This window comes from Drosophila navojoa, chromosome 4 (assembly GCF_054131105.1).
Source record: "Drosophila navojoa isolate 15081-1374.11 chromosome 4, UAZ_NAV_1.0, whole genome shotgun sequence".
Taxonomy (NCBI): Eukaryota; Metazoa; Arthropoda; class Insecta; order Diptera; family Drosophilidae; genus Drosophila; species Drosophila navojoa.
In genome coordinates, this window is record NC_142892.1 from 11847274 (window position 1) to 11870435 (window position 23162).

At 40.2% G+C, this 23162-nt stretch overlaps 1 protein-coding gene across 12 annotated transcripts in view; it reads left to right on the plus strand.

Annotated features, from left to right (window-relative positions):
- The first annotated feature begins 27 nt into the window (after positions 1-27).
- Positions 28-23162, plus strand: part of Cip4 (formin-binding protein 1-like Cip4) — a 35433-nt gene continuing 12298 nt past the window's right edge. For 6 of the 12 annotated variants that reach the window (XM_089258890.1, XM_089258892.1, XM_089258889.1 and 3 more), the window contains exons 1-2: positions 28-80; positions 1194-1310. In XM_089258890.1, the coding sequence (XP_089115016.1) occupies positions 33-80; positions 1194-1310 (165 nt within the window). In that variant the 5' untranslated portion in view covers positions 28-32. Of the gene's footprint in view, positions 81-1193; positions 1311-18470; positions 18586-23162 lie in introns of those variants that run through there. The other 6 variants (XM_089258885.1, XM_089258887.1, XM_089258891.1 and 3 more) reach the window with 4 other exon arrangements.

A 23162-nucleotide genomic window follows, 5' to 3' on the forward strand; every position in this document is an offset into this window, starting at 1 on the left:
GTATACTACTGGTGTTTTTAACTATTCGCGATATGGTCACACTCCTGAGCTTCGGTTTAGTTGCAATCGAATCGCCGAAGGTAAGAGTTTACGGGATGCGCATTCTGTTGTTTTCGCGAGAAAAGAAAGAAAAACAACAATTAAATTGTGTCCGTGTGTGTTTGTGTCGCCTAAATTATGACGCATACTAAGTGCAAGCGCATATCAAAGTGATAAAATATTGTGCAACACTTGAACAACGCCAAAAATAACAAAAATCTCAAACGCTGCACTTCAGTTCGATACGCGAAAAAAGCCAGCAACCCAGAATAAAAGAAGCAGAGTGCGTGCACTCGGTTTATGCTCGTTGCTGTGTGCGTGTGTGATTGTGTGCGCTCCAGTGTATGTGTGTGTGCGAAATTATGTAAAAAAAAAACAACAATAGGCACTATTGCTTATTGTTTGGTCTGGCATCGAATGGTTGTTGTTGTTGCAACCATTGTGGTTCGTTGTTTACCAGCATTTAAATTTCATATTAAAACTAATAGCAAATGCAATCACAGAAAGGCGTGCGCGGCGAAATGTGTTTAATAAATTAATGTATCGACAGTCGTAAATAAATGATTGCGTTTCGATTCCAATTGACTCTCGCGCTCTCCCAATTACGAAATGCAGCCACGCTCTGAAAATCTCGCCGTCTCTCTCTTTCTCTCTCTCGGTCTCGTGAGGCTGTAGTGAATGCCAGTGCACGAAAAATTTCCTGACGTCAGCAGCACTGTCGGCGTTGGCGGTGGCCGGTTTTATATGTTTTTTATTTGTTTGCGATTGGCAGCACTTTAAAGAGTCCTATCAACTACTTCTGCCCCGTTCCCATTCCCTGTTCACCATTCAACATATCCCATTCCTTAATTCAAATTCCTTAAGCATTTGATCTACCTGCCGCTGCCGCAGCCGGCGTCGCTGCTGCGACTGTGGACACGTCTGCATCAAGCGTTGCCTGTGTAAACTCTGAGAATTGGAAATCGCTCTATTTTTTTTTAGTTTCTTTTTGCTGTTGTTACTGTCGTTGTTATTATCGTTGTTCGTTCACAGACAATTAGACAAAACGCAAAGGCAACGAAAACGAAACAAAAATTCTCAGTTTTTACTCTTCTTTTTATTCTCGCTCCACGCTCTTCCGCCGTTGTTTACAACACTAATCACAATAACAACAGTGGCAAACGGATCAAGCTAAAGCAGCGCAGCAGCAGAAACTGGCAGAGTCAGAAAGCGCAGCAGCAGCAGCAGCGTCAAGCTCCAACAACAAAATGAGTTGGGGTACTGAGCTATGGGTAAGTTGTTGTAGTTATTTTATTTTATTTCATTTTTTGTTTCGTGTTATTCTTCTCTTGTTTGCTTGTTGTACTCCAAGCTTAAAGTGCAAGCGTATGTTTGAAATGTTCTCGCGAGGCTGAACTCGCTCTCTTGCTCTGGCTCTTGCTCTCTCTCTCTTTCTGTCTCTTGACCAACAGAGCGACGACTTAAGAAGAAAAAAAGATACAATAAACCGGTTTTGCGTGTTTTATGTAAATTGCGGGCCGCAAGCGTGGAATTCTTCTCGTTGTGGTTTTTGTTGCTTTTGTTGCTGCTGCTGAATTCTATATTTTTTGTTGTATTTTTGGGTCTGTTCCAGCCAGCCGTCAACTGATTTTTTTTCTTAACTGTTTTTCCACGGCCTCCTGCCGCCATTTGGCACACAGCTGTTTTTTTTTTGCTTTTTCATTTTTACTTAACTCGTTTGCTGTCACGCCCGTTTTTGGCGTTTTACCTGAGCGCCGCCCCCGCCTTCTCCCACTTTTGCATTGAAATTTGCTGCTTCAGCTGGTAAGCGGTGGTTGGACTTTGTAGTTTTTAGTGCTTATCACGTTTTGGCTGCTTCCTTCTACTGCTTGCTATTCGGTTCGATGCAATTTCTTTTTATATTTCCAATTTCGATTTCAATTTCGGGGGTAGTTTTTGCGTGACAGCCGGCAGCACACCCTCAAACTCGGTATATCTCTATGTAGGTGTGTGCCAGTCAGACTATCAAACTGTCTGTCTGTGTGTGTGTGTGTGTGTGTGTGTGACTGAGTTTGTGTGTAAAACTGCCATCGCAGCAGCTCTGCAGAGCAGACGCTTCTCTGCTCTCTGGCAGGATAAAATTGCATGTCTAGACAGTCGCAGTCAGCGTTATCTATTAGCTTTTAACCCTTTCCCTTTCTCTTCACCTTTTTGCAACTGAAATGTTTCCGGATTTTGATAGTTTGCAAAACTAAAAGCTGACTAATGCGAAGGAAGTTATTTGCATTTCGGATTTAGGATGAAAGTACAACATATGAAAAAATGTGAAATATTTGAAGCATATATTGCAAGAGACAGTAAAGGCTCGCTAATGCAAACACTCGACGTCAAATATTCTTTTGATGGATCCATCAAGGCGTTTTCTCCCAGTCAATCAGAAATTTACAACTCAATCGCGTTTCATTGTTTGAGAACCAACGCGAAAAAAATGAGTAAAAATCAGTAGCTACTGTGGCCAATTATTGTTATTTCTTTTGCCATAAACATTTCAAAATTTGCATAAACAATTTGCGCCATAGAAGAAAAAAAATACAGAAATATTTCTTTTGTTTGAGACATGGAAACAAAAAATATTTTGCATATCATGCAAGGAGAGCATGGAAGAAGAGTGGGAGCGGGAGGAAGGTAGAGGGAGATACAGAGAAAGAAAAGTGTGCAGGCAGGCGAGTCTTAAATACGTTTAATTGATTTAAACACGTAAACGAAAATATTGTTATTTTTATTTCATGCAAATTCCAAGCTTCAAGCCTGGCTAATAAGCGGGTCAATTGCGAGGCCTGCATAAAAATAGAAATAAGTATCAGAAATTCAAAATAAAAACCAAACCACGAGCCGCAGCTAAAACCAAAAAAAAAAACCAAAAGCCAAAGCCAAAGTAAATCCAAGCGCCACTCGTCGAAAGAAATAACAACAAAACTTTCTTTGCATTTTTGTTTCGTTTTATTTTTACTCTTTTTTCCTTTTCTTTCATTTTTTTTTGTTATGAACAAAATTTTCACTTTAATTAAATTTAAAGCATGCGCCGACGTCTCTTTAAGTCCATTACAACTTGGCCCCTTGCATATGCAAAAAGCAGAAAATAAAAATTAAATCAAATAAAATTGTCATAAAAACAGTCGTTATTTTAGGTGAATTTCTTTTTTCTTTATTATATTTTTGTATGTTTTTTTTTCCTGTCTTTCTTTTATTTGGTTCGTTGACGCCCTCGTCTACCTTCTGCTATCTCTTTCGCACGCGCTAAAAATAGTCGCCCGTCAACTGAAAATCTGTTTTGGGCAAGGGGGCGGTGGAGGGCAGCCTTTGCGTTTAGTGATTATATTGGGCTGCTGTGCCCGTTGGCCCATAATCTAAATAAACTTATTGATTAGTGCTAAGAATGTTCGATTCGATAAACACGTTCCCTAGTCAGGTGTAGGCGCAGCAGAACTTTGTGGCTAAATTTAGACCTGGGGTAGGTCACAGCTGTAATAATGTGATTTATTTATTATTGAGTTGCTATCAAAGTATTTACAAAATGATAGAAATGCAGCTTGAATTACCCATTGGATATTTATAATTATTTTTCATTTATTTCCATTGATATTTATGCCACATAAATCTCAAGTTTCTTGATTGGTTTCTCAGCTGTTTATTTTTTGCCAACTATTGCAGCTGTCTAAACATTTCTTATGTGATTAAGTTATGAACAAACATTGCAATTCTTTATATATATTTTGTATAGTAATTGGTATTTCGTATAATTATTTATAAAAAAAAAAGATATAGAAATCAAAAATAATAATAATTAATATATATAATTATAAAATATGTCTAATTTAGATATATCTTAAAATTTCCTTTCTTCCATCTGAATATCATCTTCTGCTTCTTCTATCTATATAAGTATGTGCATCTTGCTCTATTTATATCTTAGCGCACATCAGGCACTTGTCCCTCCATCTCATTGTCTTTAGGTTGAGGTTTCTCCTCCCTTAACTCCTTCACACTCTCCACTCTCCAATCTCCAATCCACTCAGCGTTCAATGCCGCCAACAAAACTCGATTCAAAGTAAACAAAACTCTCTTGTTATTTTTTTTTATGGTGGTTTTTCAATAGGTTTTCATGACATTGACTCGCATGTGAAACGCGCCGCAATTAGCCAAAGTCCAAAACATAACTCTCAACTCTAAACTTATTTGTCTTTTGTTTTGGCAGTTTTTTTATTAGCCATTTCTAGCTATTTTAGTTTTAATGACACGAACATTTATAGCTAAATATAAATTGTCGACAAGCACAAAACAAGAGTTTTTATGTTTCACGAAAGACAGACGTGAATGTAATGCCTTAAAAAATGGACAAGAACTTGGGCCCATATATCTTTTAGCAGTTCCAATTACTGTTTGCAGTCGGGCCGTTAATTTAGCTAACGTGTGCGCCATGATTAACATTGTGGCACACACCCCTCCATATGCAGCAGTGGCAGCAGCGGCAGCAGAGATTGCGTCCCCAACGGCTTCCAATTAAAGCACCGGGCGTGGTCCTGGGGGCGTCGGCGATTTATGTGCTCAAGGCCAAGTTGTCAAGAAACGCATTTTGATTGTAGATTAGAGTTATGTACATATATGTGTATATATATATATTCGCTTGGGGTCGCACCCTAAGTGCAAATCTTTTTCTTTGTTGCACAGCATCCCAGCATCGATTTTTGCCATTGCCAGAGACCTTCAGAGGGCTGCCAAGATGCGAGACGGCTACGACTTCTTGGCGCCATTCGCAATGCGTTTGAACGTGGCATTAGTCCAGAACTCGCATGCTCGCCTTGGGATTATGGCAAGGATGTTGGCAATTCGAGCCACGCGACGGGTGGTTGCGAAAACTCTTGTTGATTTCATTGCATCCGGTGAATTTTCCTTGACATTTCCCGCACTCTACTTTTTTTCAGATTTAAGACGCATTTTGTGTTGTCCAGGGGGTTGCATTATTAATAGATCTAGGAAAAACCCCTATAAAAATTGACTACGACATTCATTTTGTATATAGTGTACGGCTTAGCTTTTGGCAATTTTCTGTATTTCATTTTAATTTCAAATGCAAGAAATATTATTAGATTTTGCGAGAAGAAAATTCGATTATAAAATTGATTTATGTTTAGTTTATAAAATGTTTATTATGGGATATATAATCTGTGAGAGCGATAAATCAAATTACGAAGAGCTGTTGCTATTATCTCTTTTTCTACCTGTCTCCCTCTCTCTCTATCTGTTTATCTCCCTCACCATATCGAAATCAATCTCTCTATGGCTCTCTCATTCTCCCATGTTCTCTCTTGTTCTCTTCTCGAAGCTTCGCTTGATGCCTATCTTGCGGTCTAAGATAATTGCATATTCCACTCACACTGTCCCAGTGCATTGTAAAATATCCATTATTGTTATTCTTGTTGTTGTTGTCGTATGGTGTCTGCTGTCTATCGATTTCAGTAGCCTTCAGCCTTCAGCTGCTGCTGCATGCATATTAAGCAGCTGCCGCTGGCTGTGTCCGTGCGCTGCGTATCCATCAGATACGTTTTGGCCAATGCGTTTCGTATGCAAATTGTGACCGTTGCCATTCAAAATCGCGGCGCCTGCGATTTGTTGTTTAGAAATCAAATGTACATTCCCATAATTCTCATAAGGGTATGTATGGCGCTCGTTGGCGCTGATAAGCCAAGGCGGTTTCTTGTAAATATAAATATATATACATATAGTTATACATATACATACATATAAGCATTGGTTTTGTTTAATGTAGCACGCATTTCCTTTACAACTTATCGCTTGACCAACTTATTATATTCATTCCAGTTGGGGCAGCGATAAATGCGTAACATATTGAAAAACAGTAATAGAAAACCAAAAGTGAGAATGGAATGAAAATAAACAAATAGTTGTACGTACGTACAGCTTTTGGCGCTTAATCATTTGCAGGCAATAAAGAATCAATTAAAATGCAGAGAATGTATTCGCAGTGAATTTGTTTCTCTAAAAGGCGAGGTATTTGCGTATATGTATATACAATCGCGATGTTTGGCTGACTGTTCTGTGCGAATACGTCATTCGCAGTTAAAAAATCGACTTTAAGGCGGAGTCGTATAAACAACTCAATGGCTATTTCTCTAAGACTTCTGCAATCGCTTTGTGATAGATTTATAAGTCTATATCTTGGAAAGTACCGCTCACTCTCCTCATGTAGTTTTGTTTGTCCTTTCTTCTTTTGTATGATTAACACCTAGGCGCCACACCCACACAATGGCAAACAATTTGAATTGTTTAAACATTATGCGTCAGCGCATAGCGAAAAGCTCTTGGCTTTGGCTTTTACCTAGAAGTTTTGAGCATCTAACGATGATTCATGCTGAGATTTTATAACGCATACTTTCAGATGAATATGTATGCAAATACGTTATACATGTGTGTATGTATGTGCATACATTTCCGTTTCATTGGTGCAATAATGTAATGTGTGCGTCAGAGAAATCCAGGAAACTTATCAGCCAAGTTATTGAGGCATATGTGGACTATGACTAAATTAAATGAACCTGTTGCTGCTCATAAAAATTATATATGTATATACATATATGTATAGATATACATACCTAAGGTGACAGCGAGTGATTTTATTAAATTTGTTGACGCTTTTATCGAAATATACGCCTTATCGCCGCACTTCGAATGACCTACGGCGCACTGATAATATAGAATAGATCAAAGAGCATTTGCAGTGCTCACAAAGGCATTGAAAATGCAGCGAGCTTTTACAACACTCAATTGTGTTAAAAGCTAATAACATTTTATAAGTTGCTAGTGCTTAATGGAGTAAGCTGTATCAAATAACTGAGAACTAACAAAAGACAGCTCGTATGTGTGTGTGTACATATCTATATCTATATGTCTGCTAATTCTCTTCACTATCTTTGCACACACACACACACACACATAGACAGACTCACACACGCTGCGATATGAGCAAAGGTTAATAAGCAAATATTAGTTTGGATATTAGATACACGGCGTCGTGACAGGTAACTTGTAGAATATTATTTTATTTATTTTTTGTGGCTATCGCCCCCTCTCTCTCTCTCTCTGTCTCTTTCGGCTTGCCTCTCTCAGTGTTGTTTATTTTATGTGGCCCATAGGCGGCAAACAGAGCTAAATTAATGTTGTTGGCTTCAACATGACCATGTTTGGGGTGCGGTTGGAGAATATAAGAAAAAGATTGTTGCAATCGGGCGCAACTGACTGCATAATACCCGCTTGAGCTGCAAAATCTAGCAAGATAATATCAAAAATTCTTATTTGTTGTTCCTTGGAGTTCCCTGTTCTTTAAGCTATCAAAGTAATCTGATTATATATATAATAAACTGTCAACTTCATGCTCGAAAACCAATATACCCCTTCTGCTTTGTAATCGAGTGGGGCAACGCGCGCGTGCTCAATATGGTCAGGCATACCTTTACGCTGGCGAGATTTATTTTCAATAATTCAAAATACCAAAATGATGAATGGGGCAAACAAAGAAGTAAAGAAGAAAAGGAATGTTTGTCATAATTGTGAATTTATGCAAAAGCGCGCTCTATGCGATTGTTATTGTTGTTTTATGCTTGCGCTGATAAATAGTTTTATAATGAAATGTTTAAAAGTTACCACATTGATAAGACCTCTGCAAAGTCATTCAGGATGTGGCTGAAGGCTGGCTTATTGTGATTGCATTTTGTACTCTTGTTTATTGTTTATTGTTAACCCTGTGCTTTGTAACTTAAAAAAGTAAAACCAACTGAAAATATGATTAATTACTGTTGGAGATTTATGTAGTCAGAGAGCTAAACCGCATAATTCATTCACGCCTGCTGACTTTTAATGCCGACATGTGGCTGCCACACGGCCAACCGAAAATGCTGAAGAACAAAAGCAGAGCCCTTGCCAAATGTGAAGCCATTTTATTTTGCAAATCGCTGGAGAAACAATGTGGTAGAGAGAAAGAGAGAGAGAGAGAGAGAGATGCAGTCAGCTGGCAGCCACCCTCGTGGAGCTAAGATTCTGTCTCATTTCCATTTCAACTGTTGGCTGCACTTGACATCAAGTGGACAAGTGCCAGGAGTAGCGCCTGCAGCTCATGCAGAGTCAGGGCGAGCAATGCTTTGTTGTTGCTGCTGCCACACGCAACACAGCGACTGCTCCAATTTCAGTGGCTTGCAACACGTTTCATTATCTGCTTGACAGTTGACGAAAAGCTTTTCCCTTTTGAGTCATTTCCTCGGATCAGACTTTGCTGACTCACTCAGAATGACGAGGGGTGGTTTTGATAAGGGCCGCCACCCTCGCCAGTCACACGGGGCAAGCCACCAACAGCTGTTGGCTGTTGTATGACTCACACAGCCACAGCTGACATTGTAAGGGCGCGTGGGCGGGTGTCTATGTTTATTTAGTCCACCCACTCATTCTCTCTCCCTCTCTCTCCCTCTCTCTCCGTCTCTCTCTCCCCTTCAATGCCTGCACCCTTGTCAACTCAAATTGCGGCAAAATGCTTGATTATGATGTTTGCCCAGTGCTAAAAGTGGAAAATTATTCCACTGTGTGCCACACTAAAAAAAAAAAAAGAAAAAAACAAAAAACCAAGCAAAGTAAACTAATTAAAAATTTTACACTAATTGAAATTCTTTAATTTTAACTGTTGACAAAGTTTATTTTAAGCATAACTAATTTTGTCAACTAATATCAAGAACTTGAACTCACTTTTCTCTCAGTGTTTGGGAAGCTGTTGTAAGCTCAAAAAAAAAGCTTTTATATATGTGTTTGTGTGTGTGTGTGTATGCTGGTATATTTATGCCCCAGGCAAGTTCAAAGGCAAAGGCACAAAAGCCATAGAAAGCGAGCGGGAGAGTGAGCGAGATAGCTGTAGGAAATTTCCTTTGTTGTGTTATGTATACTTTGTGTGTTTGTGTGTGCTGACATCTCATCATAAAATGTTATGTGAATGCGTTTTTGAGCGCGTTTTTATCCATTCGCCATTTGCCATAAAGGCGAAGTCCGCGTCTGTCGCCTTGGCCTGGCCAATTCCTTGCCTGAACTTGGCTCTGCTGGCTCAGGCTTGGGCTTTGGCTTTGGCTCTTTGTCTTCGCTGCACACGCGCGCTCCTTCCTTTTGGGCCCAACAGCTGCCGCGCCCCGCCAGCAAATTAGCTTCATTTCCTGTCGCATGACATGCCCAAGGCTTTAACCCTACCAAAATTCAATGCCTGCTTTTTTGCCGTTGTTATTCATAAATATTTTAAAGGCACATGCAAATGGCTAAGGAACATCTCTACTGGCTAATACTCTTCTATGTAGAATTTGGCCATGATAATAATTTTCATATATTAAATAAGATAAATAATGTGAAGTGTTATCTTTGATCAACAAGCAGATCTATATATATATAGTTAACTTTAGCTTAGTTAACTTAGCTTAGTCATATAGCCATATAGCCATATAGCCATATAGCCATCTTTATCTCTGTTAGGGCATTTGAGCTTCGACCACTCGAGCTTAGCTTTTCTCTTTTGTTTTTGTTTGTGGCACGGCTTGCAAAATCTCAACTGGAATTATTTATTTATCTTCAATTTTTTTTTTTTGGGAGTATTTTTTATTCTCTCTGCCAGCGTGGGCAAGCTGTGTGAAGGAGTTGCTGGCTGCGCGGCTAACGGAAATCGTTAAATGCTTTTGAGGGCAGCGCGCTGCCGATAAGCCATCCCATGAGGCAACATGCGGCGTGTTGCGGCAACATGTTGCCAGGCTGTCAACAATATATGTATATGTATATATTGCAAAGATGTTAACGAACTCATTTCTGTTTAAGTTTTTTGTTCGCTTTTGTGTTCATAAAGAAATCGATTCTTTCGGTACCGGAAGGGCCGCACAGCGATCGGGGCAACATCAGGCAGCGGGGATCGAGCACGTAGCCGGCTACTGGGCACGATCGCTCTCTAGTGCTTGACTCATTTGCTCGGGCTGGCCAGGCCGGGCCAGGGCCCGAGCCATATTGTACGTGGCATAAACACGAATGAGGTCGCTTTCAGTTTCTGCACACCATACTGATTCATTCGTCCATATAAACGCAGCTCCCATAAAGTGTAAGGAAACGCGTGCCACACGCAACGATGGGCGAGGGAATGGCGGTGTCTGCGGCGTCTGCGCCATTGTCTACCCCTGCAGTCGCTGTTTATGACTACTTTAAATAAAATGCATCAATCATTCAACGGCGCACATTAAAAAAAAATCGCATTGGCTTTGTTTTGTCAGCGCGTGAGAAATTGCATTTGATTTAGTTGCGCATAATATGAAGGGGATCATCACCGACGATCAAGTGTCCGAGTTGCTCATCCAGCGGGCAGGCCAGCGGCAGCAGCAATGGTGGCTTTGGCTCAGCTTGCGGCACACTTTTTGCCGCCGCCATTTGTGGCAAAGCTGCGCTGTGCGCCGGTCGAAATAAGTCAAGAGTCTGAGACGTGTCTCGCTGCTCAGCCCCAACGTGGTATAATAATATTAAAACTTCACTCGGCTCGTAAAGAGGCAGAAAAGAAAACGTTGCTGGGCGCACCACAGACGACGGGGCATAAAAGTTGCGCGTTGTTTGCTGCCAGTGGAGCAGAAGCTGAAGTAAGCAGGCAGCAGGCAGCGGCAGCTGGCAGTGGGCAGTGGGGCTTGGGGCATGTGGCAGGCGCAAGAAGTTGTTGCACAGTTGTTGCCGGTGCAATGCACTCCATACGACGCTGTCATTGCGGCAGCTGCCTCAGCTGCCAACTATTTTGCATTACACACACACACATACATAAAAACTAATAAGTGTTGCAACTGTGTGTGTGTGTGTGTGTGCTGGGTCGTGTCATGCAACTCGCTGCACACGTCGTCTTTAACGTTGTCGCCTTGTGATAATGCCATTATGCTATGATGGTAGCGTTGATTCCACCGAGAAAGAAGAAGAGGAAGCAGTTGTAGAAGTAGAAGCAGACTTGCAACAACAACAACTGCACTAAGTAGAGTTATAAGAAGAAGCACAAGTTGAAGACACAACAGAACATTGACTTTGAAGTCGCACCCAATGGGGAGTCGACAATTTACTGCTGTCTGCGCCGTCAGCGTTGTGATGCAGAGCGAATTTCTAATTAAAATATGCTAATCCATGTGTAAAGATAAATTAATCGATTAATCATGCGATCGATAGTATGTAATCAAAGGCGACGTGTGCAGTTTAGGGGTTTATATAGATCATAAATTTAGCCGACTGTAATTGAGCTGACAATTATGGGATATCTGTATAGCGATAAGATAATTTAATGTGAAAGTCAATGAATGGGGCGCTGTTATCGATAGCTGTTCGATATATGCATGGATATTACTAATAAAAATCAACATACAATAAAGAGTATTTAGTAACTAATATTTTGCATATACTATATGTATTAACCTAATTTTCCTCCACATATTCACTAACTTTCTTTATCTCTTTCTCTTTCTCTGTTTGCTTTCCAGGTAAGTTCACTCTTCACAATTAATCAAGCCACGTGAGTTTATCTAGCAGCTGGCATTCGATAAACACATTTGCCATTTCTCAGTTTATAAACAAAGCGCGCTGAGAATCGAGTAGAGGGGCAGTAAAACAAAAAACAACAGAATCAACAGCGACATTGCATGGCCTTTGGCTGCGTTGTTAGACGGCATTGCAATTGATGCGTTTATTTTTATAAGCCTTTAGCGCATTTATTATAAACAAAATATATTTTCAAGCGTTCGAGCGTACAATGTTTATAAGTCGTCCATTGTTGTTGTTGTTGTTGTTGTTGCTGTTGTTGCAGTGTTTATGTTAACATTGACTGCTAGGCTGAATGAAAAGAGGAAGAGTCAGCCACCCACAGAAACTTCTTGACGCATTTCCGTAAAATCTCTCTTTTTCTTTCTCCTTAGTTTTCTATTTAGTAAACAGCACGTCTTCCATTTCTGGCCACGCCTCTTGCGCCCGTTTCACTGGACAGGCAGCTGGCTAACTTTTACTTTTTGTATATATGTATGTATGTATACATGCAGCGAATCGATATTGATAAATAATATATATGTACATATATGAAACGCAATGCGTTCATAATTCCCTTTATATGCCATATATGGGGAAGTATTTCCGCATTTTATTTTGGCACTTTCGGTTTTCAAAAATGCGTTCCCCACTCGTATTATATATCATCTCTGAATATATATACAAATATATTCATAAATGCTTATGCATTCGCTTTATTGTCTACTTGATGAGCTGACTAATGAAGCTGGTACGAGGGTTCCCCTGGAAGCCCCTCAGCTCCTACTTCTGTCTCTCTCTCTCTCTCTGTTGTTGGCATTATTCATCAGCATAATTAACATTACAAATCATAAAACGTCAGTCAATTTGCATTTCTATTGTTTACAATAGCAACAATAACAACAGCACAAAATTTGTTTTCATCCAAAGTCTTGTTATTTGGTTTGTTGTAGTTTGTTTTGAAAATTATTTATGCATTCTATTGCCAGCTCTTTCATATACATATATTTATATATATGTATAGATATATTCACACATCAAATTTTGGGACAGGTGTAAACCGGTTTTAGCTTGGTATATATTTCAGTTTCAGCCGACTGCATAATTTGTTTTATTTACTTTTTTTTTTCGGTCTTTCTCGAACTCAAATTCGTTTTGTGATTTGATATTTCTGTGTGTGCATTTCTTTCTTTGGGGAACCTGTGCTTAACTGAATTCTATTGTTAATTTGCGAAAGTGAAAACAGTTTTTTATAGCTCTACACCAACAACAATTCAGTTTAATAACACAAATGAAATGCAAATTGAGCAATGAAACACAAAGAAAGAATGAAAAATAAAAGCAACTGTTGGATCATAAAAAAAAAAAAAAAAAATAGATATGATGAACAAATTAACATATGATGGAAAAGGTTGTTTGTGGAGCGCTTCGAGAATTTGTGCTAACGGTAGCTGGAATGCATTCTAACTGTTGTTGCAGCCGTTAATCAGTGACCGAAACTTCTGAGAAATGCCGTCAAAAGAATTCTTTTGTGAAGAGGTTTACATAAGGTGAAGCTTTGGTCGAAAAATAATGTTGATGACAGGCATTCGAAGTTGGGTAAACTATTTATAGAAAAGTTTGATTACTCTATTGTTTTGCAGACGCCTATAAAATGATTCTGAATTAAAAAGAAAAAAGAACAAAACATTTTCAAATTGTTTTCGATGACTAAATTGAAAACAAAATTTTCCCAACAAAAATATTTATAAATGTGTATATATAGAGATATTTATATAAATATATATATTACCAAATGGCCACTTGGAAAATGTTTTTCATACGAAAATAAGCAAAAGCACTTGGCCAACGTTTTTCTGCACAGCCCACGCCAAAAAAAATATCCACAGCAGCCGGCGAAAAAATGAAGAAAAAAACACTTGAGATATAAGAAAGAAAAAAGTAGGAAAAAACATATGCATGAAAATGATCTTAAATGCGGTGATCGTTGGCTCGTTCATAAATCGTTTGGCTTTTGGGTGTTGTGGGTGGGAGGCGTTTGGCAATACTTGTTATGAAATAGCCTCACTCTCTCTCTCTCTCTCTCTCTCTCTCTCTCTTACTGTTTCTCTCTTACTCTTTTTGCATCTATGGGATTCGTTTTGTTTGGCGAGTTTTGCAGACGTTTCATTGTGCGGCGATCGTGTTCAATTTTGTTTATTTTTTTCTTCCAAAAGGCGTTGTCCGAAAGCCAAGCGTCGAAATTGAACCAGGCCAAAAAACAATGGCATAGTCCCCAGACGGAGTGGCACTTGGCGTTGAAACTCGTTTAGCCGTTTGATGATGGAGTTGCATAGGCAGCTAACTAAGTCTCTGCAGTCACCCCCTCCGCAGTCCCACTCTCTCTCTCTCTCTGTCTCTCTTTCTCTCTGTCTACAGTTGTGTGTGTTTAACGTCGTCAAGCAGCTGGAACAAACAGAAAATCTCGGCTAAACAATGGCAAAGTCCGTTTGCCGCCTGCTCGCTGCACTCAACCATAGGAAACTGAGAAATAACAACAAAAACAACAACCGCGAGCAATTGAAACCAGAATTTCGTTTGGTTTAGATTTTCACTTTTGTGGCTGTCGGTCAATTACCCAACCTCTCGCTCCTTGCGCGCCTTGCGCCTGCCAATCATTCACTCAGCCAGTCAGTCAGTCAGTTAGTCAGAGAACGGGGCCGGCCTGCGCGCCTGCCTTCTCCTGCACTTGGATCCCAGCCAGCGGCACGTGTTCCCATCAGCTGCGCCTAGCCAATTTTCGCTTTGTTCTAAGGCACACACATTACTTGCTTTTCACTGGCTTAATTGAAAGCGTTTCTGTCCGCAGGGCACTCACCACTCACTGCCTGTGCTCACTCAATTGTCCACTATGATTAGGCGGCAGCTGCTCTCAGCTGTTGCAGATTGGCATTTCGAGTTGTTGCGGACCTGATTGAAGCTGAGTTTATGCAAAGCTGTGGCTGCTGCTGCTGCTGCTGGCTATAATTGGGTTTGCAATTGGTGAAAACAGACAGGGAGAGAGAGAGGGGGAGAGAGGGAGAAGGGGGAGCGTTCAAAATTAATCAATGAGTAGATAATATTTGCCTTGCTTTTTTATTTGTTGTATGTGAAGAAGAAAGAGAGAGAGAGAGAGTCATTGTTTGAGTAATATAATAATATATATAATATAATATGTAGAAGGTAGTAAAAGGTTAATTAAACATGATTTATATCATAATTATATATAATAATAATAATGTGATTCATTAATTTAAAGTTTAGTTTAAAATTCCATTTGCACCGCATCAAAAATTGCATTCCAAGCAAATGAGATTCGATTTGAATCACTTACGCACGTTCGCTGGAAATTAAATTATTTTTATACATATGCGCAAACAACTTAATTATCATTATGTTGTTGTATTATGTTGTTGCTGTGACTGTGGCATTTGAGACATTTTTTTGGAGCTGCTTCTTCAGCTGGAACTCTCTCACGTTCGTGCAGCTGGCAAAAGTCGTAGACAATTTAACCTTTTGAACTGACCAGCGAGCGAGCTCAGCTGAAGGCAGTCTGTGACGTCAGTATGTTGTTGTTGTTGTTGCTGTTGCATGTCTGTTGTTGCTGCTGCTGCTGCTGCTGCCTGTTATTAATTGACTTTTGAGTTGATTCGACTGGGCGAAATGACAGCGTTTAATTTATTGCGCATACGCCCCGCTGTCTATGAAAAGTTAAAGAAAAAGTGCAAGAAGCAGGCAGGCAGGAAAGGCAGACCAAAAGGAAAGAGAACAGGGGGTGCAGAGAGAGTGAACTATACCACCCACATGGCATGGCATAGTTGCTGCTGTTGCTGCTGCTGCGGAAGCTGCTGCTTAAGGAAGTCGCAGCTGAAAACTGCAGTCAATTGTTCGAGGTGTTCGAGGCGTCTGTCTGCCAGGAAGACTCGAATTGCATTTTCATGGCTCATAAATATTGCATTATGGCTCACAGTCCGTCAAGCACATGCTCAAGTGTTCTCTCCGCCTATATTGAGTTGAGTGCTTTACGATATAAATACCCTGCAAATGTATAATTTATACGATGTATACATTAAATCAAGTACTCCGCTCTTTAGTTTTATTTTATGCACCAGCATAATTGGCATATTTCTTTAAATACTAAATACTAAAAAATTTAGCGCAGTGCTTAAAAATAGCTTTAAAAAATGCAATAATTTTTATTGCTGAGCATTTCCTCGGGGCAACTGTAAAAATCTCAAATAATATATTTCTCTCGGCTTTGTTTATTTATTTGATGGTTTATGGGAACAAGATCTCTCTCTCTCTCTCTCTCTCTCTCTCTCTCTCTCTCTCTCTCTCTCTCTCTCTCTCTCTCCCTCTCGATCTCTTTGTATTTGTATATATTGCATCCCTCTCTCTCTCTCTCTGTCTTCCTCTCTTCTAGCAATAGTATTTGCTGTAAGTTCTCGCTTTTGCCTAGTCACTCGCAACGCGTTTCGCTTTTATAATTGCCACCTTGTTTTCCACGAATCTTTTGCCGCTATCCGAGCACAATCTGAAGCGTATGTAAATACATACATATGCATATGTGAGAATTTTAATTATAAGGCAGCCACAACAACAGCAACAACAACAATAACAGCAGCTAATTACTTACATATATGTAAAAGTATATCTATGTGGCTACAGATTAATGATAACTTGAGTTGAGTTAAGAGCTGCCTCTCTAGCGAAATGGCAACGAAGAAGAATAACACGAGTGCATGAGAAATTACTTACATGGAAAATGCTGTTTGTTGTTGCTGTGGTAATTTCTGATGCCGCCTGCTCTAGTTAAAAGTAAAAAGTATATACATACATACATATATACACAGACATGCATATATGTATCTATAAAAACATTGCATTTTTTGTCGTACATGCAACGGAAATGCAACAAATTGTTGTCTAAGCGAACCGAGAGAAAGAAAAAAAATAAAAGCGAAACTATGGCAATGCCATGCTCGCCTTTAAGTCCTGGCCAACATCTATTTTTAGAGCCAGCTAGCCGTAGCTATTGGGTCGGCCATGATCCTCTTTTCATCCAACATCTATGGATTCTACAATGTCCGGGCCTGCATTGGGCAATGCGCAATGCGCATGCGCCACACGACGACCGACGACGGACGACGGACGACGGACGACCGACGGACGGCCGACGGCTCCAACAAAGTAGTTCAACCTGTTCGGCTGCTTTGCGACGCGGCCAAAAGAATGTGGCTGCGAATTTATAGCTCTTTTGCTTTCAACTCTACTACAAAGACCGGCTGCGATGCGATGAAGACTTCTTCAATATACATTTTTCTAGCTTTTCAACAGCAGCAGCAGCGGCAGCAGCAGCAGCAGCTAGAAAATAAGTAAATTTTAAAGTTTTCTAGCAATTTAAGCGCAAGATTTACGCAAATATGCTGCGCTGAATGGCCATGCCACATAAAGTAAAACTTGAGCATTATGTATGGTAAGAAGGGGGGCAACAGGGCCAATAAATGTCAAACACATAAAATGCGTGTAAAGTCGTTGTAAATATGTGCTAATGGACCGAGTTTTCTAGTATTTAAATGAACTTTGCTTAGCGCGGAAGCTAAATGTGAAATAAATATAAATATATATTATGTATAAATTATATATTTAGAAAAATTATATATCATTTGCAAGTAAGTTTTCCTGTATATTGTAGGGCTTTAAATGATTTATATAGATACTGTTTATTTTTGTAAAATATTTTCACATTTAATAACACAAAATCATATATATGATTTATATATATAATTTTTTATAAAAACTCTTTCTCTTAGCATTAAAGTTCATTATGATAGTTTTTTTATGGACTTTTCAGTGGCATTTCTGTTACTCACATTATTTTTTTGCAGTGTATAAGTAGCTTCGTCGTTTTGCCTTGCTTTGCATATGAAGTGAAACTTAACTACGCTGCGAGCTGTGTGCTTCAATGTCCGTTGTAGTCATTCCCTCAATTCAACAATATCAAATTCATTCATTTATAGCGCACAGCATCTGCTCTGCGCTGCTAGAGTTTTGTCTTAAGTTGTCTTCCTCTGCGCTGTTTGTTTCGCTTCTTCAGCTCAGTTGAGCTGAGTTCAGCGCAGCGCAGCGCAGCTTCTCTCAATTAAGTTTAATGAGCACATGGGCATTTTCATAATTGGAGCAAATTAACTTGGATGGCGCTTGAGCGAGGGGAGTGTGGGCAGAGGAGGATGCGGACTTCAGTGCCAAATGCCTTTTGGACTCCATATAGATCATGTGTACAGAACACAAAATGCCGGAAGTGTTTGTTGGCCAACTGTTTGCTTGACCAACATGTTAACAGCTGCCAATTGAATCTGTTGCCAGTTCTTGCCGTTGCTGTTCTTGTTGTTGTTGTTGTTGTAGGCAGGCACTTAGCAGGTACTTTTGTACTATATCAGGCAATTGTTTCTGTTGTTGTTGAACGCCTAATGAGCGGCCATTGTCAACGAGCCAGAGCACTGTTTTGGCCGGGCCAACACAGCGTGCGCCAGTTATACGATTTTTTTTTTCTGCTCGAGTTGTGGGCACGTTTCGAGGTCAGCTGACCAGCGCGCAATCAGCCATAAAAGAGAGCTACATACAAATTTAATAAATATAATAATAAAATAAATTGCGAAATAAAAAAATAAAAACAGTTTTGCACTTCTTCTTGGCTGATTGCTTGCTGTGCTGCTTTTAGCCAACTCACGACTCGTATGATTCTGAATATTTATTGAAATTCTTGGCTTATCAGCGACACCAAAACTCAGTTTTGGGCCACTTAAGCTGGCTGCACTGTGTAGCACTTGGCCAATTAGTTTGCATCTGGCTTTCAACATGAGCTGCCTGTTTGGCTATTTGACTGCTGTTACACATTTCAGCCACAAGGATTGGCATACGGACTTTTTGGTGAGTGCAAATGGAACAACAACTGCAGCAACAACAGCTACAAGAATTGCACCGCAGGTGGCTAGCTGGCTGGTTGGCTGTCTGCATTAACGTGGCTAAGACCAGTTTGCAATTAAATGTCGCCGTTTAAATGTGCTTTGATTTTTGCATAACCAACGGCAGCCAATGTGTGTTAGAGTTGGCCGCGACTTAACTGGAATGCCAGCTAAGAAAGTACAGTCGTACATTGAGAAACTGACGAGAAATGGGCTAAGGTGAAAAATATGCACAAGAAGTGAAACAAATCGAATTTCGCGCTAAAAGCTGCAAATCGAGCTATCGATTAAACAGAAAAACACATTGAAAACATTTCATACGAAAAGGTATTGAATAATAATTACTGTTGTTATTGTTATTATGCAATGGAAATTCTATTTCTGAGTCTTAATCTTAGCCAACTCTCAGATATTGTCTCTAGCCTGGATTGCGTGACTTGTTTGTGTCGTGTCTTTTTGATTTTCGTTTGGGCCACTCACGTGAGCATCTCTGCAAGCTGCACATTTAGCCATTGGCTACCAGATTTTGACCAACTGGCTGGCTGCTTGGCTTTAGCTTTTGGCTAAAGTTAAAAGTTCAAATAAACGGCGTTGTTCAAGTATTTTATGATTATACTACTTGTTTGCTGCTGGCTGTTAACGGTTTCACTCACACAAACACACATGTACTGTGTGTCTGTGTCTCTGGCTTTGTGTTTTAGATTTTTTGGCTGATGCTTTATGCTTCCTGTTTGGTCTGGCTAACGCGCATTATCAGCTGACGTCGTCATCATTACGAGCGTGAGCTTCTGCTGGCCAAGATCATGTAGATGCCACATATTGTTGTTGTTGCTGTTGCTGCTGCTGCTGCTGCTGCTGCTGTTGTCTAGCGCTTGAAGATTAACTTGACTTGTTCTGCTCTCGGTTGATTCTCAAGATTTGTTTTTGTTTGCCAGCAGCTTTAGCTGTTGCCTCTGGCCTCTGGCGCGCTGCTCTCAAGAGTTAACTGTGAAAAGGCGTCGCTTGATTTATTCATTTATTCATACAGCTGATGTATATAGTATATATGTATAAGTACGAGTATATGTGTGCATATATGTAATTATCAAAGCTTGTAAGATGGCAATTTGTTGTTGCAAGCATATTACACATGTTGCTGAGATAAACCGCAACTGTACCTTTTATTTATGCTATTTTTTTTTGTGTGTGCTTTTTTCTGGTTTTATACTGTACAATGTATAATTGGATAAAAGCGCTGTGCCCCTTTGATGTTGATGTAGTTGTAGTTGTTGCTGCTGTTGCTTAACCTAATATTTATATTCGTATTGATTTTCCGTGTGCAAAAGTTATTTAATCAATAGCAAAATAGACAACAACAAGCAGCGTGACACACTAAGCAAACGGGCAACGGGTTAATGTGCTAATTTTTGGTACGCTGCATAAAACTTGCCTGGCAAAAACAGCGCCGAAAGCAAGTCAGCCAGAAGAAGACAGATTGACGAGTGCCAGGCAGGTGAGAGAGAAAGAGACAGAGAGCGAGCAACGCATGTACATATAAATAGCATTTGAAATGTAAAGTGCAGCAGGAGGTGGAGTGGGTGGTGGAGTGAAGGGCTGGGCCGAGTCGGCACAGTGGACTAACAAGTGGCAGGCAAATGTTCACACAATGGTTGCCCACAAGGGCTTCGCTGGCTTTGGTGTTGTTGTTGTTGCTGTTGATGCGGAAAATCGTTGCAACAAATTAACTGAAAACGAGCAAAAGCTGCTTTAAATAGTTGAGAAAAAACAACAACAACAATAAGCGACAAGCAAAACGGGTCAGGAGTTGTTTGTGCTTTTGCTTTTGCTGTTTTCTCTTTCTTTGCCCAGTTGAGGTTTTGCCTCAAATCAAACGAAATTAGCGCAAATTTGTGGAAAATCACATGAGACAGCTGGCCAAATTGTTGACAGTCGTTGTTGCTTTTTTTTCCCCTCTTCCAGTATTTACTTAAATTGTTGCAGTTGCAGTTACAGTGCTGCATTGCTGTTGCTGTTGCATGGTACATTGAACCGCCTTTCAGAAATACATTTACGCTCTCTTCGAATGGCAGCAACAAAAACAGAGAAATAATGCACTGCGAGCAAACATCATGATGACTTTGACAGTTTATAGTCAAAACAAAGGCGCCGCCGTTTGTTAAATTGTAAAAAAAAAAATGTGTATACAGGCAGACCCACACCAGGGGGTGCTAGGGAGCGGGCGGGTGTGCATGAGTGCGTGTTTGCTTGTGTGTGTATCGGCAGCATGAATACGCGCTTCAAACATGCAGCCAATGTCAATTTGCCAGGCCCAAGGCCCCGCGTGCAGCGACGGGCGACCAACGACCAGCGAGCAGCGAGCAGCGAGCAGCGTCATCTAAATGTCAACTGGGTGCAGCAGCAACAATAATAATAACAACGACAACAACAACAACAACAACAACAACAGTTGCAGCAACACACGCTGACGCGCTCAACTCTATTGTCGATAGCTGTGTTGCTTATCAGCTGCAACAGTTGCTGTTGTTGCTGTTGTTGCTATAGTTGCAGTTGCTGCTGTTGCTTCTCTTGCTGCTGTCAGAATTCTTGTGCTTTATTTTGCGTGCCACGTCCGTTGCAGATAAAACGCGTGCTGCGGAACTTCCATTCAGAGCCAGTCGCAAGTCCCATTTTATTTTATTTTTCATTTTTTGCTGCTCGTTTTATTGTAATCAGTCATATATCATGCAATGCGTCAGGCAAGCACTTTTTATAATGATTATAAAACAGTGTCTATTTAATCGAGGCATACAGATAAGGATAGCAGTTGCAAGAGTTGAGTGAGTTTCATTGAGCTAAAGCTAAAGCTTAAGGGTTTTTTTTTTTAGCTCAATTCTGTTGTTTAGTGTAATTAATGCTGCATGCCATTGGCACAGCGATTTAAGCAGTTGGCATGTCCAAGTTAACACCCGAGTGCACCGCCAAATCCCCACCCCAAGCATTACTTAGCCTGCGTATGGCTTCCAGCCGCAATTGGTAACAAAAATTGCTGTCGCTGCACCTGTTACCCAGTTTTGTTGGTTAGCCTGCTGGCGGGGCCGGACCGGGCCGAGCTCTAGCTTGGTTAGTCGGTCGTCAAAACTGGGTCTAAAAAAACGCAAACAAACAAAAACAAATAGCAACAACAACAAAGCCAAAAGGAAGCCAATGTTTCTGGTCGAGTGAACGCCTCGACAATTGTAATGCAAAACAGGAACCATATTGTACCGCACTCTCAGAGCATTGCGATCAGTGCAAGCGAGACGGACCTAATAATATGCCATCGCTTTCTGCTTCAATTGACACCCTTCAGCTAGTTGCCGTAGCAATTGCAATTGCCATTGCAGTTGCAGTTGCAGTTGCATAAAGATAAACATCGACAGCGCAGCTCATTTGGTGGCCATCACGACGCTGCCTCGTTTACTGCTTGTGCTTGCTCTCTCTCTCTCTCTCTCTAACTCTTGCACAATATTTGATTTGGCATCTAATACACCTGACTGTGGCTGTGAGTGTCTTTGCTTCGATTAGATAAACCAGGCACTGCAATAGCTGACAATAGAATTGAATTTATGACACAGCTCGAGCATTGAATAAAAAACCCCAGAGCAAAACCAAATAATAATCGACGCTATTGTTATTGGCTGTTCAAACTGACTAAGGTTTGGTTTCTTTACTCTTTACGACTGCGTCCAAGGGGTATATCGGCAAAAATACGATTACGACTAATTGCATTTATAAAGAACTTATAATTAGTCAGAATAAAAATTACATATTTTTTATTTATTGTGTTTGGTTTGATTTCACTCAGCAAGAACTTGAGTGATAAGATCTTTTCGCTGTTGAAACAGTCATTAACATGGCTTAGCCAAGTATTTCCTCAGCTCTTGTGCCCATTTCCACTACACTCGGAGTTCTGATCAATTGTCACGAACAAATAAATAACGAAGAACACGAATCGAAGCAGAGACACGATTAATTTAATGAACTTCAACAATGCAGAGTCGATTGTGAGTGTGAGTGTGTGAGTATGAATGTGAGTGAGTGAGAGTGCGATTGTGAGTGCGTTAATCAATCGCTCGAATTTCAATCTTGACCCAGTGACTGTCTATGTGTCAGGCCTCGAAGACCTTCCGTCAGTTCCCTCAGGTCTGGGCATTGGAAACGCCCTTATGTGATGATGATGATGATTGTTTTTTTTTTTTTTTTTTTTTTTTTTTTTTTTTTTTTTATTGTTGTTGATTCCATTTCACATTGATTGCGTACATTTCCAGCACAATCGATGACAATCTTCCAAATGAATTTAACACTTTTCGTTTGTTGCTTACGTGCTTTGTTGCTATTTGTTGCCTTTGTCTCTGAGCAATTTGTTAATTTCTTTATTGGTTTTTATTGTCAAAGTGTTTCCCATTTGTTATTGTGCCGTGGAAAGTGTAAACTTATTATATTGTCTTTAGATTCTTATTGAAGCATTTGCTTGTTTGTCTTCATAGAGCAGGGGCGAGAGTGGGCGAGGGAGGGGCAGCACAT